We start from the raw sequence: 22,687 nt of genomic DNA on the forward strand, positions 1-22,687 counted from the left end.
CGGGCCCGGGCTCTAGCCACTGCACCACAGAACCCCAGCTCCTCCACCGGGCCTTACTCGGTACCGGTTGAGAAAACTGACTGGACGCCCCTCCCGGCCCCAGCTGCCAGTCAGTCGATGGCCTTTATCGAGCACTTCGTGCAGAGCACTATACTAAGCGTTTGAGACGGTCCAATACAACACAGCTGGCAGCCACGTTCCCTGCCCACAGCGAGCTTACGTTCTAGAGGGGGAGACAGAGATAAATATAAATAATGTGTAGGATATAATTTAATGCTATGTATATAAATGCCGTGAGGTTGAGGGTGGGGCGGTTATCAAATGCCCAAAGGTCACGGATCCAGATGCGTAACTGGAAGGGGTGAGGCCCCTGGGTGGCGAGCCAGCCAGTCAACCACAAGGCCCCTACGTGGACTTGATTACCCGGTATCTACCCCAGCGCTTAGAACAGTGCTCTGCACACAGTAAGCGCTTAACAAATACTAACATTATTATTATTAAGCCAGGGTTTGGTAATAATAATAATCGTGGGGTTCGTTAAGCGCTTACTACGCCTCAGGCAGTGTGCTGCGCGCTGGGGCAGATAGAAGCAGGGCCTAGCGGATACAGCACGGGCCTGGGAGTCAGAAGGACCTGAGTTCTAATCCCGACTCGTCTGCTGTGGGACTTGGGGCGAGTCCATTAACTTCTCCGTGCCTCGGCTCCCTCATCCGTAAAATGAAGACTGTGAGCCCTATTTGAGACAGGGACTGTGTCCAAACCGATTACCTTCCATCCCAGCGCTTAGTACAGTGTCTAGCACATAGCGAACGCTTAACGAGTACCATAAAAAAGAAATAACGGGAATGGAGCTGCCTACCCAATTGGACATCTAGCCAACGGGCCAGGGGCAATCCCTGGACCCCTGGATTTTGGAAGAGGAACTCCTTTAAGAATAAAAGAAAGCGATTTTGTTGGCCACACCCACCCAGGGCCAACCTAATAATAATAATAATAATGATAATGATGATGGTATTTGTTAAGTTCTCACACTGTTCTAAGTACTGGGGTAGATACAAGGTAATCAGGTTGTCCCACCTGGGGCTCACAGTCTTACTCCCCATTTTACAGATGAGGGAATCGAGGATAGAGCCCGGGCCTGGGAGTCAGAAGATCATGGATTCTAATCCCGGCTCTGCCACTTGTCTGCTGTGTGTCTTCGGGCAAGTCGCTTCACTGCTCTGGGCCTCAGTTCCCTCATCTGTAAAATGGGGATGGAGACTGTGAGCCCCATGTGGGACGGGGACTCTCCCTGCCCCCCCGCCCCGATTTGCTTGTATCCACCCTAGCACGCAGTACAGTGCCTGTCACATAGTAAGCGGTTAACAAATAGGACAAAAAAAAAAAAGGTCACACAGCAGACCGTTGGTGGAGTTGGGATTAGAACCCAGGTCTTTCTGACTCCCACGCCCGGGCTCTCTTCACTAGGTCAAGCCTTGTAAAACCTCTACTCCTCCCCGCCCAGCCCCGGGATTGTTTAATCGGCCAGGCTCCGGGGCCAAAGGGGAGGCACGCACATGGACTCCCTCTAACCGAAAAAATAAACCCTGGCCACAGACCTCACCCCAGTGGTTTCCTTCTGTCTTGAACTGAATTGCAGCAAAGAGTCCTTCTATCAACTAACCTTCCGGCGGTGGCTGGATGGCAAATCCTGGATCCCCCGGACCCCGCCTTCGGGGGGGCCCTGGGCACCCTTGGCCTCAGAGGAGGGCGAGGACTCGTCCGGAGCTCACGTCTTCCCAAGGCTGTGAGACTGGAAACCTCCTGAATGGAAGATTAATCAAATAATAATAATAATAATAACGATGACAGTACTTGTTCGGCGCTTACTATGTGCCAGGCACTGTTCTGAGCACTCTGGGTAGATACAAGTTAATCACTTTCGAGGTACAAAGGGCTGTGCCGCGTTCCGCGGAAGATACAAGATCATCGGGTCGGACGCGGTCCCTGTCCCACGTGGGGCTCGTGGCCTTAATCCCCGTTTTACAGATGAGGTAAGTGAGGCCCAGAGAAGTGAAGTGACTTGCCCAAGGTCTCACAGCCGATAGGTGGCACAGACGGGATTAGACCCCAGGACGTTCCGACTCCCAGGCCCCTGCTCTATCCGCAGAGCCGCGCTGCTCCTCTAGATTCAAGTCCAGGGTCGACGATGGGAGGGGCCGGAGAGCGTACTCTCCCCGGCGCTCAGTAAAGTGCTCTGCACGCAGGAAGGGTTCAATAAATACATTCGAATGACTGACCGAGATTTTGCAGCTGCCCTCCTGAGTCTGTCCATTCCTACTTGGGTAGCTGAGGCAGGAGGCCTGGAAAAGTGATCTTCTGGGGCTTGTTTCTGGTGACTTCCGGGTTTCTTGCGTTCTTTGGTAGCAGCTGGAATAGCTGAATGTTAAAAATGATGGTATTTGTTAAGCACTTTGTAGGTGATAATAATGTTGGTACTATGTGCCAACCCTGTTCTAAGCGCTGGAATTGATACAAGGTAATGAGGTCGTCCCACGTGAGGCTCACGGTCTTAATCCCCATTTACTTGAGGTAACTGAGGCACTGAGAAGTTTAGTGACTTGCCCAAAGTCACATAGCTGACAGATGGCGGAGCTGGGATTAGAACCCATGACCTCCGACCCCTAAGCCCGTGCTCTTTCCGCTGAGCCACGCTGCCGACTACCGAGGGCTCAGCGGTAGATATAAGATAATCACGTCAGATACAGTCCCTGCCTCGCCTGGGCTCCTGGTTCAAGGGGGAGGGACAACAGCTATTTAATCCCCATTTTTCAGAGGAAGAAACCGAGGCACAGAGAAGTTAAACGACCTGCCCAAGGCCACTCTAGGGGTGGAAGCGGGAATAGAACCCAGTTCCCGATGCCCAGGGCTGTGCTTTTTTCCACGAGGGCAGGCTGCACGGTGGGAGTTAGAACAGCTTTGAAGTACAGAACATTTTGTGTCCTCTAGACTGTAAACTCATTTTGGGCAGGGAACGTGTCTGCTAAATCTGTTGCACTGTGCTCTCCCAGGCGCTCAGTACAGTGCTCTGCACATAGCAAGCTCTCAGTAGACATCACCGCCCGACCGGTTGTTGGGAGTCGCGTGTACGAGTCGGATAATCTCGAGAGAATCTTCATGCCCGTGTTAGAATCTGACTTAACTGGTAATTTGGGGAGTATTGCTGGGTAATCAGATTCACTGAGCACTCACTTGGTGCAGTGCACCGTGATAGGCATTTGAGAAGTACAGAACCAAGCAGTGATATGTTCCCTGCCCACAGAGATTTGTATTCCGGTGAGAAAGACATAAAAATATTAGCTTGTATCTACTCCAGCGCTTAGTACAGTGCCTGGCATTCAGTAAGCGCTTAACGCATACCATAAAAAATTCACAAATAGAATAATCAAAGTAAATAACAGTACACAGCTGAAAAAGTATAAAAAATGCCGAGGATAGGACTGAGTACATAAACGGTGGAGATGGCCGGTGGCTTTATGTGATCCAGGATGCCGGGAATTCACTGGAGTAAATTTGGAGGATGTTTAAAACCTAGCGTCTTCGTGATGAGAATAACTGTGGTATTTGCCGAGCATTTAATCTGGGCCGAGCTCTGTATCGAGCACGGCAGAGAAGCAGCGTGGTCTAGTGGATAGAGCGCAGGCCCGGGATCAGAAGGATCTGGGTTCTAATGCCGGTCCCACCACCGGCCTGCTGTGGGACCTCGGGCCCGTCACTTAACGTCTCTGTGCCCCGGTTACCCCGTCTGTAAAATGGGGATTGAGCCCCATGTGGGGCGGGGACTGTGTCAAAACTGACGATCGCGTAGTATGCTGCCTATTGAATAACATTTAAAAATATATATTTTGAGATCCCTTTTGGGAGAGGGGAGTTCAGAGAAAAGACCCGACTGTAAATTAGAGGCTAGATTGATGGTCCACAAGAAAGGGAAGGGTCACTGGGGGTAGGGGCAGGCGGGAATACGGAAAGGAGGAGTGTATTCCATCAAATAAATGAGGCGGCAGGTGTCCGCCGGAGATCCGGGAAGTCAGAGAGCAAGTCGGGGCCGGCAAGCGCTAACATGGGAACACCCGACCCGAGGGAGGTCCGTCCTGATGCTGGGGAGAGGAATCTGGGCTTTCCCTCTCTGTTCCCCCACTCAGACCTCAGTGTGGGACTGGAAAAGGTAGGGGGGACGGAGTGGGGGCAGGGGAAGTAAACAGTAATAACTGCTGCATCTGTTAAGCACTGATCGTGGCCTAGTGGATCGAGCACGGGCCTGGGAGTCAGAAGGACCTGGGTTCTAATCCCGGCTCTGCCACTTGTCCTCGGTGTGACTTCGCTCCTCTGGGCCTCCGTTCCCTCATCGATAAAAATGGGGATTCAGATCGGGAGCCCCATGAGGGACAGGGACTGTGTCCAACCCGACTTGCTTGTATCTGCCACACAGTAAGTGCTTAACAAATACCACGGTTATTATTGTTACCAAATGTTGCACTAAGTGCCAGGGTAGATACTGCGAAGGGAAAAAAAAAAGGAGAACCAATTTTTAGAAAAACCTTAGGGCCCCGGGATATACCCCCGGCCCTACAACACTTCCATACAACGCCTTATACTCTACTATTTCCCCTCTCCGTCAATTATCTTAACGTCCGTCTCCCCCTTTCGACCTCAAGTTCCTCGTGGGCGGGGAACTCCGCCCCATGTCTGCACTGTAACCTTAGGCAAGTCGTTTCACGTCTCTGGGCCTCGGTTACCTCACCCGTAAAATGGGGATGAAGCCTGTGAACCCCAAAAGGAACGGGGGCTGCGCCCAACCGATTAACTTGTATCTACCCCACGGCTTAGCCCGGTGCCTGTCACCGAGTAAGCCCTTAGCAAGTACCCTAAGTATTCTTATTACCGTACTCTATTGCTTTGGACTTTCCCAAGCGCTCAGCACAGTGCCCTATCGTAAGCACGCGATCAATATTCGATAAATACCATTCGGGGCATGTAGAAGCAGCATGGCCAAGTGGATAGAGCTCGGGCCCGGGCATCGTAAGGTCATGGGTTTTTAATCCCGGATCAGCCTCCCGTCTCCTGTGCCCAACCCCATTATCTCCTATCTACCCCGGCACTTAGAACGGTGCCTAATGAGTACCAATTATTATTATTAATTCTCATTATCCCAAAGTTACGAGGATGGGACTAAGCAAACGGAGGCGGTTTCTCCTCCAAGAAGCCTTCCCTGACTCAGCCTTCCTCTCCTCTTCTCCCACTCCCTTCTGCGTCACCCTGACCCTTCATTCATCCTCCCTCCCGTCCCCACAGCACACATGCCTGTGTCTGTAATGTATTTGTTTCAACCGACGTCCGTCTCCGCCTCTAGACTGTGAGCTCACTGTGGAGAGGGAATGCGTCTGCTGTTCGTTCGTTCAGTCAGTCGTATTTATTGAGCGCTTACGGGGTGCAGAGCACCGTACTAAGCGCTTGGAAAGTTCAGTGCAGCAGATAGAGGGACAGTCCCTGCCCACCACAGACTCACGGTCTAGAGGGCGGGGGAGACAGACACGATGATGACGACGATGGTATTTGTTAAGCGCTTACTATGCGCCGAGCACCGTTCTAAGCGCTGGGGTAGATACGAGGTAATCGGGTTGCCCCACGTGGGGCTCCCGGTCTCAATCCCCATTTTACAGATGAGGTAACTGAGGCATAGAGAAGTCAAGTGACTTGTCCAAGGTCACACAGCTGATCGGTGGCGGAGGCGGGATGAGAACCCACGGAGCCCCCGCTCTTTCCACTAGGCCGTGCTGCATACAAGTAAAAGGGCATCAGTAGGGTAATAGCAAATAATAACGTTGGTATCTGTTAAGCGCTTACTACGTGCAGAGCACTGTTCTAAGCGCTGGGGGAGATAGGAGGTCATCAGGTTGTCCCACGTGGGGCTCACGGTTTTAATCCCCATTTTCCAGATGCGGGAACTGAGGCCCAGAGAAGTGAAGTGACTCGCCCACAGTCACGCAGCTGACAAGTGGCAGAGCCGGGATCCGAACCCATGACCTCTGACTCCCAAGCCCGGGCTCTTTCCACTGAGCCGCTCTGCTTCTCTCCCCCAAGCGCTCAGTGCAGTGTTTTGCGCAGAAGCAGCGCTCAATAGACGCCGTGGATCGAATCCCAGAGGGCGTCCCGGGGCCCCTGCCGTGTGAGCCCGGGCTGACGATCCCCCCGGTTTCTTTCGTTCCCAGCGGCGGCCGGAGAAGATGGTGGACCACCTGGCCAACACGGAGATCAACAGCCAGCGCATCGCGGCCGTGGAGCACTGCTTCGGGGCCTCGGGGCAGCCGCTGGCCCTGCCGGGCCGGGTGCTGCTCGGGGAAGGCATCCTGACCAAGGAGTGCCGCAAGAAGGCCAAGCCCCGCATCTTCTTCCTCTTCAACGACATCCTGGTCTACGGCAGCATCGTCCTCAGCAAGCGCAAGTACAACGGCCAACGCATCATCCCGCTGGAGGAGGTCACGCTGGAGGTCCTGCCCGAGACGTCCGAGACCAAGAACCGCTGGCTCATCAAGACGTCCAAGAAGTCGTTCGCCGTGTCGGCCGCCTCGCCCACGGAGCGCCGGGAGTGGATCGGCCACATCGAGGAGTGCGTCCGCCGGCAGCTGAGCGCCACGGGGGGCCGGCCCAGCGCGGAGCACGCGGCCCCCTGGGTCCCCGACAAGGCCACGGACACCTGCATGCGCTGCGTCCGGACCAAGTTCTCCGCCCTGACGCGGCGTCACCACTGCCGCAAGTGCGGCTTCGTGGTGTGCGGGGACTGCTCCCGCCACCGCTTCCTCATGCCTCGCCTCTCCCCCAAGCCGCTCCGCGTCTGCGGGCCCTGCTACCGCCAGCTGGCTGCCGAGGGCCGGGAGGAGGCCCGGGCCGCGGCCGGGGGGCGGGCGGCCCGGCTCCGCTCCGACGGGGCCGCCCCCGGCGCCTCCAGCGACGACGACGACGACGACGACGACGAGAGCGACAAGTCGGACGAGGACGGGGAAGCGGGCCCGGCCAGGGAGTGGCCGGCCGAGACCGAGTTCTACGCCTCCGGGGCCTCGTGGTCGTCCTTCCACAGCTGACCCCGTGGCCGGCCCGCCCGCCGGACGCTCCCTCCGCCCCTGGTCTCTCTGGAGAGGCGCCCCGGAGCCCGGCCGCGTGGAGGCCGAAGGGCGGAGGGGGGGGTCGTCCGTACCCGAGCCGGGCCTCGGCCTCCCGAAGCCCTCCCTCGGAGACCTCTGGGCCGAAGCCGGGGTTGCTCCACCAGAGAACAGAAGCCCAGGCTGGCCGAGAGGCCCGGTGTCCCGCGGCCGGCCGGACGCACCACCTCGGTGACCCCTCCTCGGCTGCAGCGGACGACGGCCCCGGGAGCCAGCCGGCCCGGCGGAGAGCGAGGCAGCGGAGGTGGACCGAGTCGAGCGGGCCCTCCTGGCCGGGGTCCGGGCCCGCCCGGCAAGCCCGGCCTGAGGGGAGCCGGGCCTGGGACCCAGGGAAACCGAGCCTGTCCGGAAACCCGAGCCCGGTCCGCCCCGATCCCCGACTTCCCGGAATCCCATCCCAGCCTCGCTCAAAGAGGGACCCGGGGCTGGGATTTTGAGCCGCCGAAACTGCAGCCGGAATTCATTTCGACGGGGATCGTGCTGTTAAGAAGCCGCAGCCGGAGAGCGGCCAAATGGGCCCTTTAAAATCCTTTCCGCTCGGCCTATTCCTACGCCTCGCCGTCGGAGGAACAGCAGCCTATTTGAACCATGCGCTGCAGTAGACCGAGACCTTGCTGAGGGTCTGTGACTGGGGGGAAGGGAAGAGGGCGTATATTGTACCCTTTGTACGTCGCCCTGCTAGGTGGGGGAAGGTGGGGAAGGGGGAGTGGACTGCTAACTCCCCTTGTGTTGCAGTAGCCAAAATGTTCACCCTGAAAGCTCCTATTGTAATAATATTATTCATAGTTGTTTTCCTCTTCACTGTGGTCCTTTCCTTCTTTCGCTGCCATCTGCAAAGTGGAGGTGTGTGAGACTCTCATATCTGGGGGCCAGGAGGAACTGGGTCATTTCCTTTTAAAGAAAAGTTTCTCCTCCCTCCCCACACCCACTCTATCCTCTCCCTCCTCCTCCTTCTCCTTCCTGGGTTTGAGGCTGGTTTGTTTTTTTTTAATTTGTTGGAAAAGAAAAGGGAAAATCTGCCTCTTTCTCTCGGCTGCTGCCGTTGTACAATTCTGAAGATTAAAAGTTGTTCCTGGAACTTGGCTCACCCTTAATAATATGATTATTAACAATAGTAGCATTGGTTAAGCACTTACTCCACGCCGAGCACCGTACTAAGTTCTGAGGGAGAATCGTTATACGTAGCTCAGAGAGAGTCCCCGCCCCACGTGGGGCTCACAGTCTAAGTAGAAGGGAGAAAACGCTTGTAGATGAGAACAGTGAGGCGCAGAGAAGTTAAGTGACTTACCCAAGGTCACACAGCTGGCAAGAGGCAGAGCCAGGATTAGAACCTGGGTCCTCTGACTCTCAAGTCCGGCGCCTTTCCACTGGTCACGTCCTTATCAGCAGAGGAGAGTCGACAGCACCAGTGTTTTCCATCTACCATCGGGATCCAGAACAAACGTTTCTGCTCTCAGTTATAAAAGTTTTGAGGCAGGTCTCTTCCTGACGCCACTCGTTCTGCCCCACAGCTTCTTCTACAACAGAAGCGGAGAAGAAACCGCCATTAAAGGTCCGTCACCGTGGCCAGGGCTGGAAGAGAGAGAGAGAGGGAGGAAGGGAGGCCTCCTGGTTCTGGGACCCGGGAGGAAACTGGGCCGAAGGGGCAGAGGAGACAGCCGGCCTCATCCGGGGAATTGACGTTAGGACCCCGTCCCTCCAGGTACATGAGGGTCAGCTGTGATAAGGATTTCTCCCTAGGCCCAGCTGACCCCGCGGAAGCGGACCGAGGAGATTCTCCCATCACACCTGGCCATCGGGTCAAACCCTCCTCGGAGCAGGGAGAGAGAGACACACAGGGTCCTCCCATCTCCAGCTGGCTGACGTGGCAGGAGAGGGAGGCCGGGAGGAAAGGACCTCTGCCAACGGCCCTCCGGCGACGGGGTCGGGGGTTTTTGTCGCGTGCGAATAATAAAGCCGAAAAAGAGACCAGGGGTTCGGTCGGCGAAGTGTTCTTCTGACTCTCTGGCCTACCGCCTGGAGATGCAGAATTTCCTCAGGACGCAACATTTCCTCAGGAATGGGGTTTGAGCCATCGGGTCTGTGTACACGTGTCTGTGGCTGGATGCGTGTGTATTTGCGGCAGGGCTCTGGAGAGGTCAACTAGTTCGTCCCCCTGCCTTCCGTCAGCACCAAAGCTAGATCACCCAGGTGACCTTGCAACAGAGCTCCCCACAACCGACCCCCGGACTACTTGTCCGCCCTCCCACCCCAGGACGTTCCGAGAGTCGCCAGGGTCCCCCCGATTGCTTTCTCAGAGGTCTATGGTCTCCCCGCTGCTCTACTGGCCCCTCACCCGCCTCGCACATGCCAAATCCACCCACAAGATGAATTCAAAACCTCACGGGGAGGTGGGCAGAGCCAGGGGGGCCTGCCAAGTTCTCACCCCAAAAGGAAGGGAATCTCATCCACGATTACCACAAAACTTGAGCGGGAAAGTATGGGACTGGATGCCTGCATCACTGGGTTTCTTGGCCCAGAGGGGTTGGGGAAAGAGGGAGAGGGAGAAGGGAAGGGGGATTAGGAAGAGAGAGGTTTGGAAAGAGTTACTCGGCTAAGAGAGGGTCACTAAATTTCCAGCCTGACGTTGCAGTTCCTGCTTTCAGTGCTATTCGGCCTTGGAAGGAGACAGTAAAACCTTCTCATGTGACTTTTTCCAGTCATGGGGTCTCTTCTCGTAGCCGGTAGGGACTTTTCTGTTTACTCGGACTAGATTTTACTCAGAGATTTAGGGCCTCTAAATACAAGTCCGTACCATCTGGAGCTTTTGGGTTTTGATAGAGAAAAGATGGGCAGGGAATGTGTCCTTATTGTTGTATCATACTCTCCCAAACGCTTAGTACAGTACGCTCTGCACATAGTAAGCGCTCAATAAATGTGATTGAACGAACCAACGTCTCTGAAACCGGTCTTACAGAGTTGGGTGACGGGACCGAGGAGCAAGAACAGGAGAAGGGAAAGGCAGCTCCCCAAGTGTTCGAAAAACATTGGCAGGATTGCTTCTGTACTCGTGCCCATCAGTTGTTTTTGCGGAGGTTTGAACCATCTCAACTGCAAACCACACAGCATTTATTTTCCCGACGACGTGCTCTACGGAAAGTTTGCAGATATGCGTCGTGTTTTAACTACTCAAAACAACTGTGCGTTTCCTCCCCCAACTTCCAAAATGGAGGTTTCCAAATTGAAATCATTTTTTCTGAGAACATAAATATTTTCAACGGAAGCAAATATTCAGGCTGTTCCGATGCCCCCCAGACATAATTTTGTTTATTGTTATCCTTGGCAACTGCAGTCAGCGAAGCTGGGCTGGGGAGTAGACGGAGAGAGAGGGGAGGGAACAGGAAGTCTGAGCTACTGAAATGCAATTTGGGCTCAGTCCGGGTTTCGGTTCCAGACCTTTTTATCTGTTTGAATTGGGTCCTTCGTCTGGGGGAGAAGAAGCAGAGAATTACGCCCACCGACAGGGAAGGGAGGATCGAAGCCTCAGAGAAATTGGGGTGGGCCTAAAGGAAATGAGGCAGCGGGCTTAGAAAGTGAAATACAGAGCAGTCTGCTTCTCCTGTTAGCCCCTCTTCGTTTTGGTTTTAGGGAGGGTCCGAGTGTGGGAGAATCGAGTGCCTCTGTTGATAGCAGGGGCTCGTCTTTGCCTGAAACGATGGGAAACAGTAAATACTACTACTAATAATTGTGGTATTTGTGAAGCGCTTATGTGCCAGGCACTGTAAAAAGTGCAGGGGTAGAATCGAGCTAATCGGGATGGACACAGTCCTAGTCCCACACCGGGCTCACCGTCTTAATCCTTATTTTACAGATGAGGTAACTGAGGCCCAGAGAAGTGAAACAACTTGCCCAAGGTCGTAGAGCAGACGAGTGGCGGAGGTGGGATTAGAACCCAGATCCTTCTGACTCTCAGGCCCGTGTTCTGTCCAATAGGTCACTCTGACTCTCAGGCCCCAAGCCAGCTCCCTCATACGCCAGCGACTCCTGCCCCAGCCTCGGCCTGGGAGACGGGCTTCCGAACAGGTCCCCTCGGAGAATTAGGCCGACCTCAGCCCCGTCCTGGCCTTCACCCACCCTCCTCCCGGCAGCCCACGTCGGTTAGTCGGTCAGTCGTATTTATTGAGTGCTTACCGTGTCTCCAGAGCACTGTACTAAGCGTTTGGGAGAGTACAGCATAACATTAAACAGGTACATCCCCTACCTACAACGAGCTTACAGTCTTGCATGAGCTCCCGAAGCAAGGCTGGATCAGGTCCCTCCAACTCCACGAAGGGAAGCAGAATGGTGGATAGAGCACGGGCCTGGGAGTCAGAAGGACCCGGATTCTAATCCCAGATCTGCCCCTCGTCTGCTGTTTCGGTCGGGGGGGGGGGGGGGGGGGGGGGGCTTTAACGTTATTTGTTAAGGACTTGCTATGTGCCTGAAACCGTTCTAAGCTCTGGAGTCGATACAGGTAATCAGGTTGAAGACAGTCCATGTCCCACATGAGACTCACATAGTAAGCGCTCAATAGATACTATTGAATGAATGAATGAATGACTCACAGTCAAAATCCCCATTTTACAGACGAGGCACAGAGAAGTTAAGCGACTTGCCGAAGGTCTCGCAGCAAAGTGGCGGAGCCGGGACTAGAACCCAAGCCCGGGCTCTGCCCACTAGGCCTCGCTGCTTCTCTGACCCTGGGCCACTCACTGCACTTCTCTGTGCCTCGGTGACCTCGTGCGGAAAAGGGGGATTAAGACCGTGAGCCCCAACTGAGACAGAGACTGTGTCCATCCCGAAGCCGCATGGGACTGTGCCTATCCCAACATGAGCCTGGGAGTCAGAAGGTCATGGGTTCTAATCCCTGCTCTGCCACCTATCTCTTGGGTGACCTTGGACAAGTCACTTCACCTCTCTGGGCCTCAGTCACCTCATCTGAACAATGGAGATTGAGACTTTGGGCCCCAGGTGGGACGGGGACTGTGTCCAACCCGATTTGCGTGTATCCACCCTAGTGCTTAGTACAGTTCCTGGCACATACTAAGCGCTTAACAGATACCGTAATAATAATATTATTATTATTCTCTTGTATCTACCCACAGCACCTTAGTAGAGTACCCGGCTCCATAAAAGAAATAATAAATAAAGGGATGTGTGCGTCACAAAGCAAAAGCCATCCACCTCAACTGAAGTTAGGTGGGAAGAGGCGGCTAGCAGGACACTTTCATTTCCCTGAGAAATGCGGGGTTAGCCTGCTTTGCGGAAGTCGGAGAACCGAGCCGGGGATTCCCCACACCGCTTGCAGCCTAGAGTGATTCCCACTTCGCTGACTCATGTGCCGCTCACGTTTAGTCGCTGCGCATCTTCCCTAGCCATTCCCACCTGGCTCTACACTGACCGACATTTCAGTCGCCGGTTCAGAAAGATATTCTTTTTCGGGTTTTTCAAATGGCTAGAAATCTCCAAGTTTCTTCAGAAAGGGTGCTTTTCTTCCTTTCGTGAGTGCAATCAGTCGATGGTATCTATCGTGGGCTTACTTGGTCCGAGCACCGTACCATTTAAGCGCTCGGGAGGGAGTCTTAAAAAGACACCAGCCTCTTCCGTCCGGGCTTGCAACCCCTTCAGTGAGCAGAGGCCTACTTCACCATCGGAGTGATTTAAACCGAGGTCTCTTCCAGGTTTAACGGGGCCGTTTAGCTCCTCACAGAGCTGAACGGGGGGGGGGGGGGGCCGGGGGCGATTTGAGAAACAGCTGCAGCCTTGTTATTACGGAGCAGAGAGAACTGGGTTTCCCCTCCCTCCACCCGCCGATCAGGCTGCATGCCCAGCCGTGAACACGGGTCCTGCCAGGGGGCCCGATGCCCAGTTTAAGATCCCAAGCTCTCTCTGTTGAGCAGCAGACGGGCCTCTGATTCCAAACACTCGGGAAATCCACAGGCCCCGGTGGGACAGCCACGCCGACGCCGACGGGGTCTGATGCGGCGATAGAATAAGCGTCACGAGGTCCCGGGACTACGTTCCAGGCCGTGCTCCTTCCAATCCCTCTCCTCTTCTTCCCCCTTTCTGGTTGGTGAAAGAGAAGGTGAGGGATGGGAGGGGAAGCTTAAAGCCCCACTTATTTCTGGGTTCAAAGTCCTAGAACGTGAAGTATCGTAAGCTCCCACGGTGTCTGTTCCAAATCAGGAGTAAGAAACTGTAAGCTCATTGTCTCTCTCTGTTTGTTGTAATAATAATACTACTGACGGTATTTGTTAAGCTCTTACAGACGTTACAATGTTAAACTCTTACAATCAGTACAATGCCAGGCGTTGTACTAAGCGCTGGGGTGGATACGAGCAAATCGGGTTGGACACAGTCCCTGTCCCGTGAGGGGCTCACAGTCTCAATCCCCATTTTACAGGTGGAGGTAACTGAGGCCCAGAGAAGTGAAGTGACTTGCCCAAGGTCACCCAGCAGACAAGTGGCGGAGTCTCCTGAGCGCTTAAGGACGGTGCTCTGCACACAGTAAGAGCTCAATAAATACGACTGAACGAATGAATAAAAGGCATTAAGAAGTGTTAAGTGAGAAGCAGCGTGGCCTAGTGGATAGAGCATGGGCCTGGTAGTCGCGAAGGACCTGAGTTCTGATCCCAGCTCTGCCACGTCTGCTGTGGGACCCTGGGCAAGTCACTCAACTTCTCTGTGCCTCAGTTACCTCATCTGTAAAACGGGGATTAACCGTGAGCCTCCCGTGGTGCAACCTGATTACCCTGCATCTACCCCAGTGCTGAGAACAGTGCTCCGCACGTAGTAAGCGCTTAACAAATACCAACATTATTATTATTATTACTGTCAGCCCCTCTGTGGGATATGGACTGTGTCCAATCTGATTAGCTACCCCAGCAAGTAGTACAGTGCTTGGCAGACAATTAGCTCTTAACAAATACCATAAAAAAGGCTCCCAGAGGATGCAGGTGGTCTCAGGGCCTCTGGTTGGCTTCCCCATGGAAGCTTTGGCCCTAGAATTGTAGCTAGAGCAAGGGATGAGGAAATAGAAAATAAAACTGGTTAGTCACTGCATCCTATAGATAAGTAGATTTATTGTTCAGTGCTCTGGCCTAAGTCAGTATTTATTTACAGGTGGGCAGACGAAGGGAGTGAGGAAGGCAGGGAGGAGGCCAAGAGGCCTAAGTTAATGTAGCACCTTTAAGGTGCTAACATCCATTAGGGGAACCCTAGGAATATGTATCTACCCCGTGCTTAGAACAATGCTTGACACACAGCAAGCGTTTAACAAATACCTTATTATTATTATACGTGCCCATGGCTGTAACCACTACCAGAACGGGCTGTGGGAGCGAGGTACGTTTGGAAGGGAAGAGGTGGCAGACTGAAGAATGGAGAGGGTTCGTCAAGGAAGGCTTTTTGGAGGAAGTGGCCGCGATTCAACGTTATTTCAGGCTGGAGAGCGGGCTCAGGGTTTCAGCTGTTTCTTTTTAATGCAGATTTGCCCGATTTTTCCATCCTCTTGACCAACGCCAAGAACGTTTGTCAGCAGTGGCAATCGCCTCTGTTTCTATTTAGCAGCACAATGACTCTAATTCTGGGGTCACCATATAGCCTCCTCCCCTTCCTTCCCTGAGCTTCCTCCAGCCCCCGAGGGCTCACCCCCTTTTAGAAGGAGCCCCCGTTTCTGACCCAGCCAGGGGCCAAGTCCTCTTCTTGCCCGAAACTATGGGAGAACCCCCAAGATTGAAATCCATTTCTGGACCTTTGCAGTCTGTGAGTTCATGCAAATTTCACCCAGAATCAATCAATCACATTTATTGAGCACTCCCTGTGTGCAGATCACTGTACTAAACACCTGGGAGAACGCAATAGACCTTAAGCTCGTGGTGGGCAGGGAACGTGTCTGTTATTCTATTGTACTCTCCCAAGTACAGTGCTCTGAAAACAGTAAATAATAAATACGATGGACCGACTGACTGACAAAACACGAATTGGTAGACATGTTCCCTGCCCCCAACTAGCTTAAAGTCTAGAGATGCTAGTCAATCATCGGTCGTCTGAGGAGACTCCCGTTTCCAAACAAGCAAACATTTCCCAACCCAAGACACAGCCGGGATGGAGAGGATTCAAATTAAGTGGCCAAAGGTCACCTAAGTCTAGAAACATAACTGGTGTTTTATGATTCATAGAAACCAGCCCAAACTCTGCTCAAAAACCCTTCATCATCTGACCAACGTGCTAGTCCAGACTAATAGCTTTTAGGACTGCAGACAAGATTAGTTTATTACAAGGTGCAACCTGATCAAATTGGGCCTTTCCATTCATTTTTTTTAAAAATCCCAGTCATTCGCCTATTGCTTTGGCTTCCCAAATCACTGCTAAAACAATTAAAACGTCTCCCGCACTTCTGTTTTACCTCATCACTTTCACATCAGTGATCTCTGCCCTCTCACGGACCCCGTTGGAACGGGAAGCGGGAGAGATTATTATTATTACCTCCCATTAGATTATTGCCTCCCAACAAGGAAACTAAGGCAGAGAGAGTAAGTGCCTTCCTCACAGAGATGGTGTCAGTGGAAGAGGTGGGTGTGGACCCAAGTTTTCTGACCTTCAGCCCCACGACTCTCTACCCTATGGGTTCTCATTGCTTCTCTAGGTCCTCTCCGACCCCCTTAAAGAACCTCTGGAAGGTCAGATGACTCGACTTTTAGCATATTTTGGACCCATAATCAGTCGGATTGATTCTCTGGAGAAGTCGCCGATGCTAGGAAAAGTCCAGGGAAAACGTGGCAGAGGCAGACCAGCAGCTAAATGGATAGAGACCATAACAATGATAACAGAGGACAGGACGTTCTGGAGAAAGTATATCTATGGAGTCGCTGTGAATCGGAAACGACTCGAAGGAACTGAATAATAATAATAATTTCAATCGGTGGTATTTACTGAGTGTTTACCGTGTACAGAGTACTGTACTAGGCTCTTGGGAGAGTACAGTTACAACCGAGTTGGTAGACAAGTCCCCTGTCCACAATGAGCTTGTAGTCTCGACCCTTTGGGTTGCAGAGTGACATCACTGGGTGGAAGTTGTCTAAAACCAAAAGCGGTCAAAACTTGGACTTGGACTAACCACAACGAAGTGTGAGGGATTATCCATCCGCCCAAAGTTTCTCCTTGGAGACATGGCCTCTATTTCTTCCATTCATTATCTGACTAAGCAGGGGGTATTGGGGAGAATAGCATTTTTCAGAGCCATTCGGCAAAATCGTCCTGAGAAATCCCAGCTCCCGCTCTGGGAGGGAGAGGGGAAAGCAAGAGATACACTAAGCACTTAGTAGAGTCTCTGCACACAGTAATCGCTCAGTAAATATGACGGACTGACTGACAAGAGCCAGTTAATCTGAAAAAAACACATCTGTCCCTCTGGACAGTGAGCTCATTTTGGTGGTGGTGTTTTCTTTATGATATTTATTAAGCGCTGACTATGTGCCAGGCCCTGTACTATGCTCTGGGGTAGGCACAAGCTAATCAGATTGGACACAGTCCATGTCCCGCACGGGGCTCACGGTCTTGATCTTCATTTTACAGATGAAGTAACTGAGGCCCAGAGAAGTGAAGTGTCTTGCCCAAGAACACACAGCAGACAAGCAGCGGAGCCTAAATTTGAACCCAGGTCCTCTAGACTCCCAGGCCCCGTGCTCTTTCCACTAGGCCGTGCTGCTTCTCATCGTGGGAAGGGAACCCGTCTACCAACTCTGTTGCATTGTGCCATATCAAGCATTTCAAACAGTGTTATGCACACCGTAAGCATTCGATAAATACCATTGATTGATTGATTGATTCTTCACACTTTTACCTCACCAGGATCAGGCTGTCTGTACAGAATCTTGACCGTCACCGCCGTGGCCATTGTGTTTTCAGTACGATTACACTGCCCTCATTATCGTGCTGTGGTTTGGACAGTGCTCTGCACACAATAAGCGCTCAATAAATACGATTGAATGAATGAATGAATTAAATAATTAATTAATTAATTAATGAAAGGTGGAAGGAAAGAGAATGGGAATGGTAGGTACAATTCTAGCTGGGCCCTATGTGACTCCACATCCCAGATAAAGAGAAGTGCAGTCAATGTTAATAATAATAACTGTGGCATTTGGTAAGTGACTACTCTGTGCCAAGCACTGAACTAAGCACTGGGTAGATACATGATAATCAGGTCCCAACGTGAGGCTCACAGTCTTAAATAGAAAACAGGTTTTGAATTCCCCATTAACGGATGAGGGAACTAAGGCACCGAAGTTAAACGACTTGCCCGAGGTCACACTGCAGGTTAGTGGCAGAGTCAGGATTAGAACCCAGGTCCTTTGACTCCCAGGCCTATGTTCTATCTGCTAGGCCACACTGCTTCTCAATCAATCAATAGTATATATTCAGTACTTACTTTGCACAGAACACTATGCTAAGCACCTGGGGAGTGTGACAGAGTTAGAAAACACAATCCCGGCCCTCAAGGAGCTGACGTTCCAGGTAGGGAGACGATCTATGTTGTTTCCCCTTTTCCAAGCGCTCCAGATAAAAGGAAAAGGAAAAAAAAAAACAGGAGTGGAATTCCAGGGGTTGTGCTAAACGATTTCGGATTACCTCAGTGTCCACAATCCACTAGGAACGCGATGGTTCTCGGAGAAACACCAACTGGGACCTTCTGGAGCCGATCAGCAAGGGCGTCGTTAAAGCGTTATTTCAGCGAAGGCTGCGGGTCATCCAACGGGAGTGCTGGGTCACACGCAGGGAGACTCTGAACACAGTAATTAAGGTTTAGAAATCCGTCAGGAAGCAAGTATTTATTAACATCCAAAGAGGCAGCCTGGCTCTGGACACAGGAGGTTGAGAAGCTAATTTGGAGGTGGGTGTTACCAGCATAAACTGGAAGTGAATATAGGTTATCAGAGGCAGTGCCTGATGAGCAAAATAGGATCGGTAACCCTCTCGACCCCAACTCCTCCTTCCCTTGCCTCAGGTTCTATGTTTTAAAACGCTCATCACACCCACCTCCACCAGCAACACAAAGCTAACCGTGGGCATCTAGTCACTCAGCATCAGGCTGTGACAGGGAGGAAGCTCAAAGGCTACTGGAATCAGCTGAGGGACCCCAAAACGTGCGTCCAAACAGGCACAGAGGGAAAGTAAGTGTTGAGGCGAAGCCCAGATAACCCAAATGGTTGGTATCTAAAAGTCCGCGGCACAGTTCTCTTAGGAAACTCTCGTGATCTTCCACCACCTAAAATAGACTCAATTAGAGAGAGGCAGTGGCAGATTTTTTACTGAGGAGAAACTCTAAGTTGCTTTCCCATGGCAGACGTACAAGCTTCTAAAAGGACAGAACTGAGACCAACAAAGGGAGTTATAGTAATGGTATTCTTAGAAGATTCTAAGAGAAAGGAGAGGGATAGAAGGGGGGGAGGGGAGAGAGAGAAATGGAAGGAGGGAGAGGGAAAGAATGAGAATGAATGAGAGAAATATGCTGGGGCCAGAAAAGCTGGAGATTTGCCCTGGCATCCATAAAAGGGCTCTTCTGTCTGAACCCTGATTGTGATTGTCTGGGCTTCAAGACTCTCATTGGCCAAAATTCACTTTAACCCAGAAGTCTCACAGGGACTCTGACATGTTAGCCTCTAGCTTGGATTGACGATTTGGGGTCAAGAAGGGACTGTTGAAATACATTTTCTGTCCACTTTTTGGTCAGTTTCTTATATGTTATCTTCATTTATTTATTAAGAGTACTTATTAAAGGTCTCTGTGTGCTAAAAGCCGGAGTTGGATTCTTACCCAATGCGGTAGGGAGTCTAGATATCATCCCCACTATGCAGATGAGGAAATTGAGGCACCGAGACGTTAAGTGACCGGGGCCTGGAGGAAAGACTATGAGACGGGGAGTGGATAGTTCCACCACTTGGCTGCTCTGTGGCCTTGGGTGAGTCATTTAACTTCTCAGGGCCTCAATTCCCCCGTCTGTAACAGTGGGAATAAAATGGATTGGGTAGGACAGGCCCTGTGTCCAATCTGATTATCCTGAGTCTAGACGGGGAGACACAGTTAATATAAATAAATTACAGATATGTACATAAGTGCTGGGGGGCTGAGGGAGGAGTGAATAAAGAGGGCAAATCCAAGCTCAAGGGCGACATAGAATGAAGTGGGAGAAGAGGAAATGAGGGCTTATTAGGGAAATACCTTTTGGAGGAGATATGCTTTTAATAAGGCTTTGAAGGTGGGGAGAGTGATTGTCGGATATGAGGAGAGTTTGTATGCATTCCAGGAATAAAATACTACCCAGATAGAGGCCTTTTGAGAAACCCTCTGAATTTGGGGCCTTGCTTTGAACAACAACAACAACAAAATTTAAATTCTCTTCCAGCTCTAGCCACTTCCCATGTGTCTTTCTGAGTGGCAGCTAAGCTAGATGGTTATCACTGTGACTCTCAGGGTGACTTTTTCTGGGTGTGGGTATAGGGGAGGGGTGGGTTGTGGTCTTACTATGCTCAACACTTAATATGTGCCAGGCACTGTACTAAATGCTGGGGTAGTTATAGGCTAATCAGGTTGAACACAGTCCATGTCCCACATGGGGCCTGCAGTTTTACTCCTATTAGCCATTTTGAAATCTCTCTTTGAAGTTGGTGCCAAGTCCTGGTCTTGTGAACCAGCAGATCTGGGGAAATCAGGCTTCGGAAGAGAAGTTGTTTGAATAATTAATGAATTATGGAACTTGTTAAGCACTTACTATGCGCCAAGCAGTGTTCTAAGCGCCGAGGTAGATAGAAGGTAATCAGGTTGGACACAGTCCCTGTCCCACGTGGGGCTCACACTCTTATTCCCCATTTTACAGATGAGGGAACTGAGGTGCGGAGAAGAGAAGTGACTTGCACAAGGTCACACAGCAGACATGTGGCGGAGCCGCAGTTAGAATTCATGACCTTCTGACTCCCGGGCCAGAGCTCCATCCACTAAGCCATGCTGCTTCTCTAATAATAACAACAACAATTATGTTACTTGTTAAACACCTCCCTTGGGCCAAGCACTGCACTAAGGGCTGGGGCAGATTCAGGACGATCCAGTTGGACAGAGTCTCTGTCCCACATGGGCTCAGAGTCTAAGTAGGAAAGAGCAGGATTTAATCCCCATTTTACAGATGAGGAAACTGAGACTCAGAGAAGCGAAGTGACTTGCTCAAGTTCACACAGTTGACGAGTGGCAGAGCCGGGATTAGAAACAGGGTTCTTTGGCCTTCTCTTTCCACTAGGCCATGCTGCTTCCACAGGCTTCTAATACTCGCTCCTTTTAGATACAATATGTTTAAGATACTGGTAGGTATGATAAGTACTGGAAATGGACTAAGAGACTCTATTCTATCTGCATTATCCTATCTAATGGACTCTGTCCTAATCCTCCTCAACTCCTTGGAGGCTTCTGACACTGTGGAATGCTCCTTTCTTTTGGAAATACCATATAGCCTTAATTTCACTTGACGCAGTTCTTTTCCGGTTCTCCTCCTACCTCTCTGGCTCACTCCTTGTCGGTCTCTTCCACCGATATTTCCTCTGCCAACCACCTCCTAACTACGGGTGTCCCTCCCAATTCCGTTCTGCATCACTTTCTCTTCTCACTTGACAGTCCCCTGGGTGAGTCAGTCAGTCGATGGTAGATATTGAGCGCTTACCGAGTGCAGAGTTCAACCACACCCAGGGCTTCAACTCCTACCGTCATGCAGATGACTCCCAAATCGACCTCGCTAACCTCAGACTCTCTCCTTCTATGTCATCTCACATTTCCTCCTGCCTCCAGAATGGATTCCCTGCCACCATTTCCAGCTTCAGTGTCTACAACTGAATTCCTCTTCTTACCTCTCAAATCCTTCCCTCTACCTAGCTTTCCTATCACGGTGGACACCACCACCATCCTCTCCATCTCTGAAGTCCACAACCTCAGCGTGGCTCAGTGGAAAGTGCACGGGCTTTGGAGTCAGGACTCATGAGTTCGAATCCCAGCTCTGCCACTTGTCAGCTGGGTGTGACTGTGGGCAAGTCACTTAACTTCTCTGTGCCTCCATTCCCTCACCTGTAAAATGGGGATTAAGACTGTGAGCCCCACGTGGGACAACCGGATTCCCCTGTGTCTACCCCAGCGCTTAGAACAGTGCTCGGCACATAGTAAGCGCTTAACAAATACCAATATTATTATTATTATTAACCTCAGCATTATCCTTAACTCCTCACTCTCTTTCATATCCCATAGTCAATCTGTTGCCAAACCCTGTCAGGGCTATTGCTATAATATTTCTACCATCCAAATCTTCTCCTCCATCCAAACGAGCACCACGCTGGTCCAGGCTCTTGACGTATCTCGGCTTGACTATTGTCGTCAGCCTCTTCACTGGTCTCCCTGCCTCTGGTATCTCCCATCTCTGATACATATTTTACTCTATCGCCCTGATTATTTTTTTAGGAACATCAATCTGCATGTATCTTCCCTCTCTTCAAAGCCCTCCAATGGTTGTCCATTCCTCTCCACATAGAGCAAAACTCCTGACTACTGAATTTAAGGCCTTCCATCAACTCTGTCCCTCCTACCTAACTACTCTCATCTTTGGCTACACTCCAGTTCTCCCTCTTCGTTTCACTCAAGCTAATCTACTTCGTGTGCTTGGTTCTCATCTCTCCCTCTGCTGATTTCTTGCTAAGCCTTTTTTTTTTTTTCTGGTATTTCTGACAGGCACAGTACGAAGTGCTGGGGTAGATATAAGCTAAACAGGGTGGACACAGTCCACGTCCCACGTGGGGCTCACAGCCTTAATCCCCATTTTACAGAAGAGGCAACTGAGGCCCGGAGCAGTTTCGTGACTCGCCAAGGTCACACAGCAGGCAAGTGGTGGATCCAACAAGCCTCAACAATCACCCTCTTCAAAGTCCTTTGGAAATCACATCCTCTCCAAGAGATCTTTCCCAATTAATTTCTAATCTCCCCTGGTTCTACCCCTTCAACTATCACCTTGGCACTTCTTTGCCCAAGCACTGAAGTCCGTTTCTTATCCTATTACTTAAGCGCTAATTCAATTACATCTCCCTTTTTCCTCCCTTCTGAAATTGATTTTAGTGTGTCTCCCCCACTAAATTGTACACTCCTTCAGGGTAGGGATCATGTCTGTATCTTCTACTGAATTCTCCCAAGTGAGGATAAGGTGAGTCTTTAACCAGTGCTATTGATTAACGGGAAAGATGACTGAGGATAGATAAGTTTTTTTTTTTAAAAAAAAGAACAAAAAACAACCTAAGCCTGCTTCAGGAATCCTAAAACTTGGCTGCTTCCTGAACATTAACCATGGAGGCCATAAGGTAGGTAGCTGGGAGTAAAAACTGGGGTTTGTAAGTAGTCTCTGTTGATATAAGAATTGCAAAGTAACACCCCAAACACCCCTTTAGCTCCTT

The 22,687-nt window shown here is 51.3% G+C and overlaps 1 protein-coding gene and 1 long non-coding RNA gene across 3 annotated transcripts in view; one reads left to right on the plus strand and one right to left on the minus strand.

Annotated features, from left to right (window-relative positions):
• PLEKHF1 (pleckstrin homology and FYVE domain containing 1) overlaps nucleotides 1-8,274 on the plus strand; it is a 23,021-nt gene extending 14,747 nt beyond the window's left edge. For both annotated transcript variants that reach the window (XM_029075895.2, XM_029075894.1), the window contains exon 2: nucleotides 6,249-8,274. In XM_029075895.2, the coding sequence (XP_028931728.1) occupies nucleotides 6,264-7,118 (855 nt within the window). In that variant the 5' untranslated portion in view covers nucleotides 6,249-6,263 and the 3' untranslated portion in view covers nucleotides 7,119-8,274. The remainder of the gene's footprint in view (nucleotides 1-6,248) is intronic.
• The window catches only part of LOC114815166, a 22,331-nt gene extending 3,810 nt beyond the window's left edge, over nucleotides 1-18,521 (minus strand). Inside the window, exons 1-4 of the long non-coding RNA XR_005660557.1 lie at nucleotides 17,847-18,521; nucleotides 8,485-8,713; nucleotides 2,280-2,418; nucleotides 1,664-1,803 (exon numbers count right to left, since the gene is read on the minus strand). This is a non-coding gene — a long non-coding RNA (uncharacterized LOC114815166). The remainder of the gene's footprint in view (nucleotides 1-1,663; nucleotides 1,804-2,279; nucleotides 2,419-8,484; nucleotides 8,714-17,846) is intronic.
• Between the last annotated feature and the right edge of the window lie 4,166 nt (nucleotides 18,522-22,687).

Source organism: Ornithorhynchus anatinus, chromosome 11 (genome assembly GCF_004115215.2).
Source record: "Ornithorhynchus anatinus isolate Pmale09 chromosome 11, mOrnAna1.pri.v4, whole genome shotgun sequence".
Lineage (NCBI taxonomy): Eukaryota > Metazoa > Chordata > Mammalia > Monotremata > Ornithorhynchidae > Ornithorhynchus > Ornithorhynchus anatinus.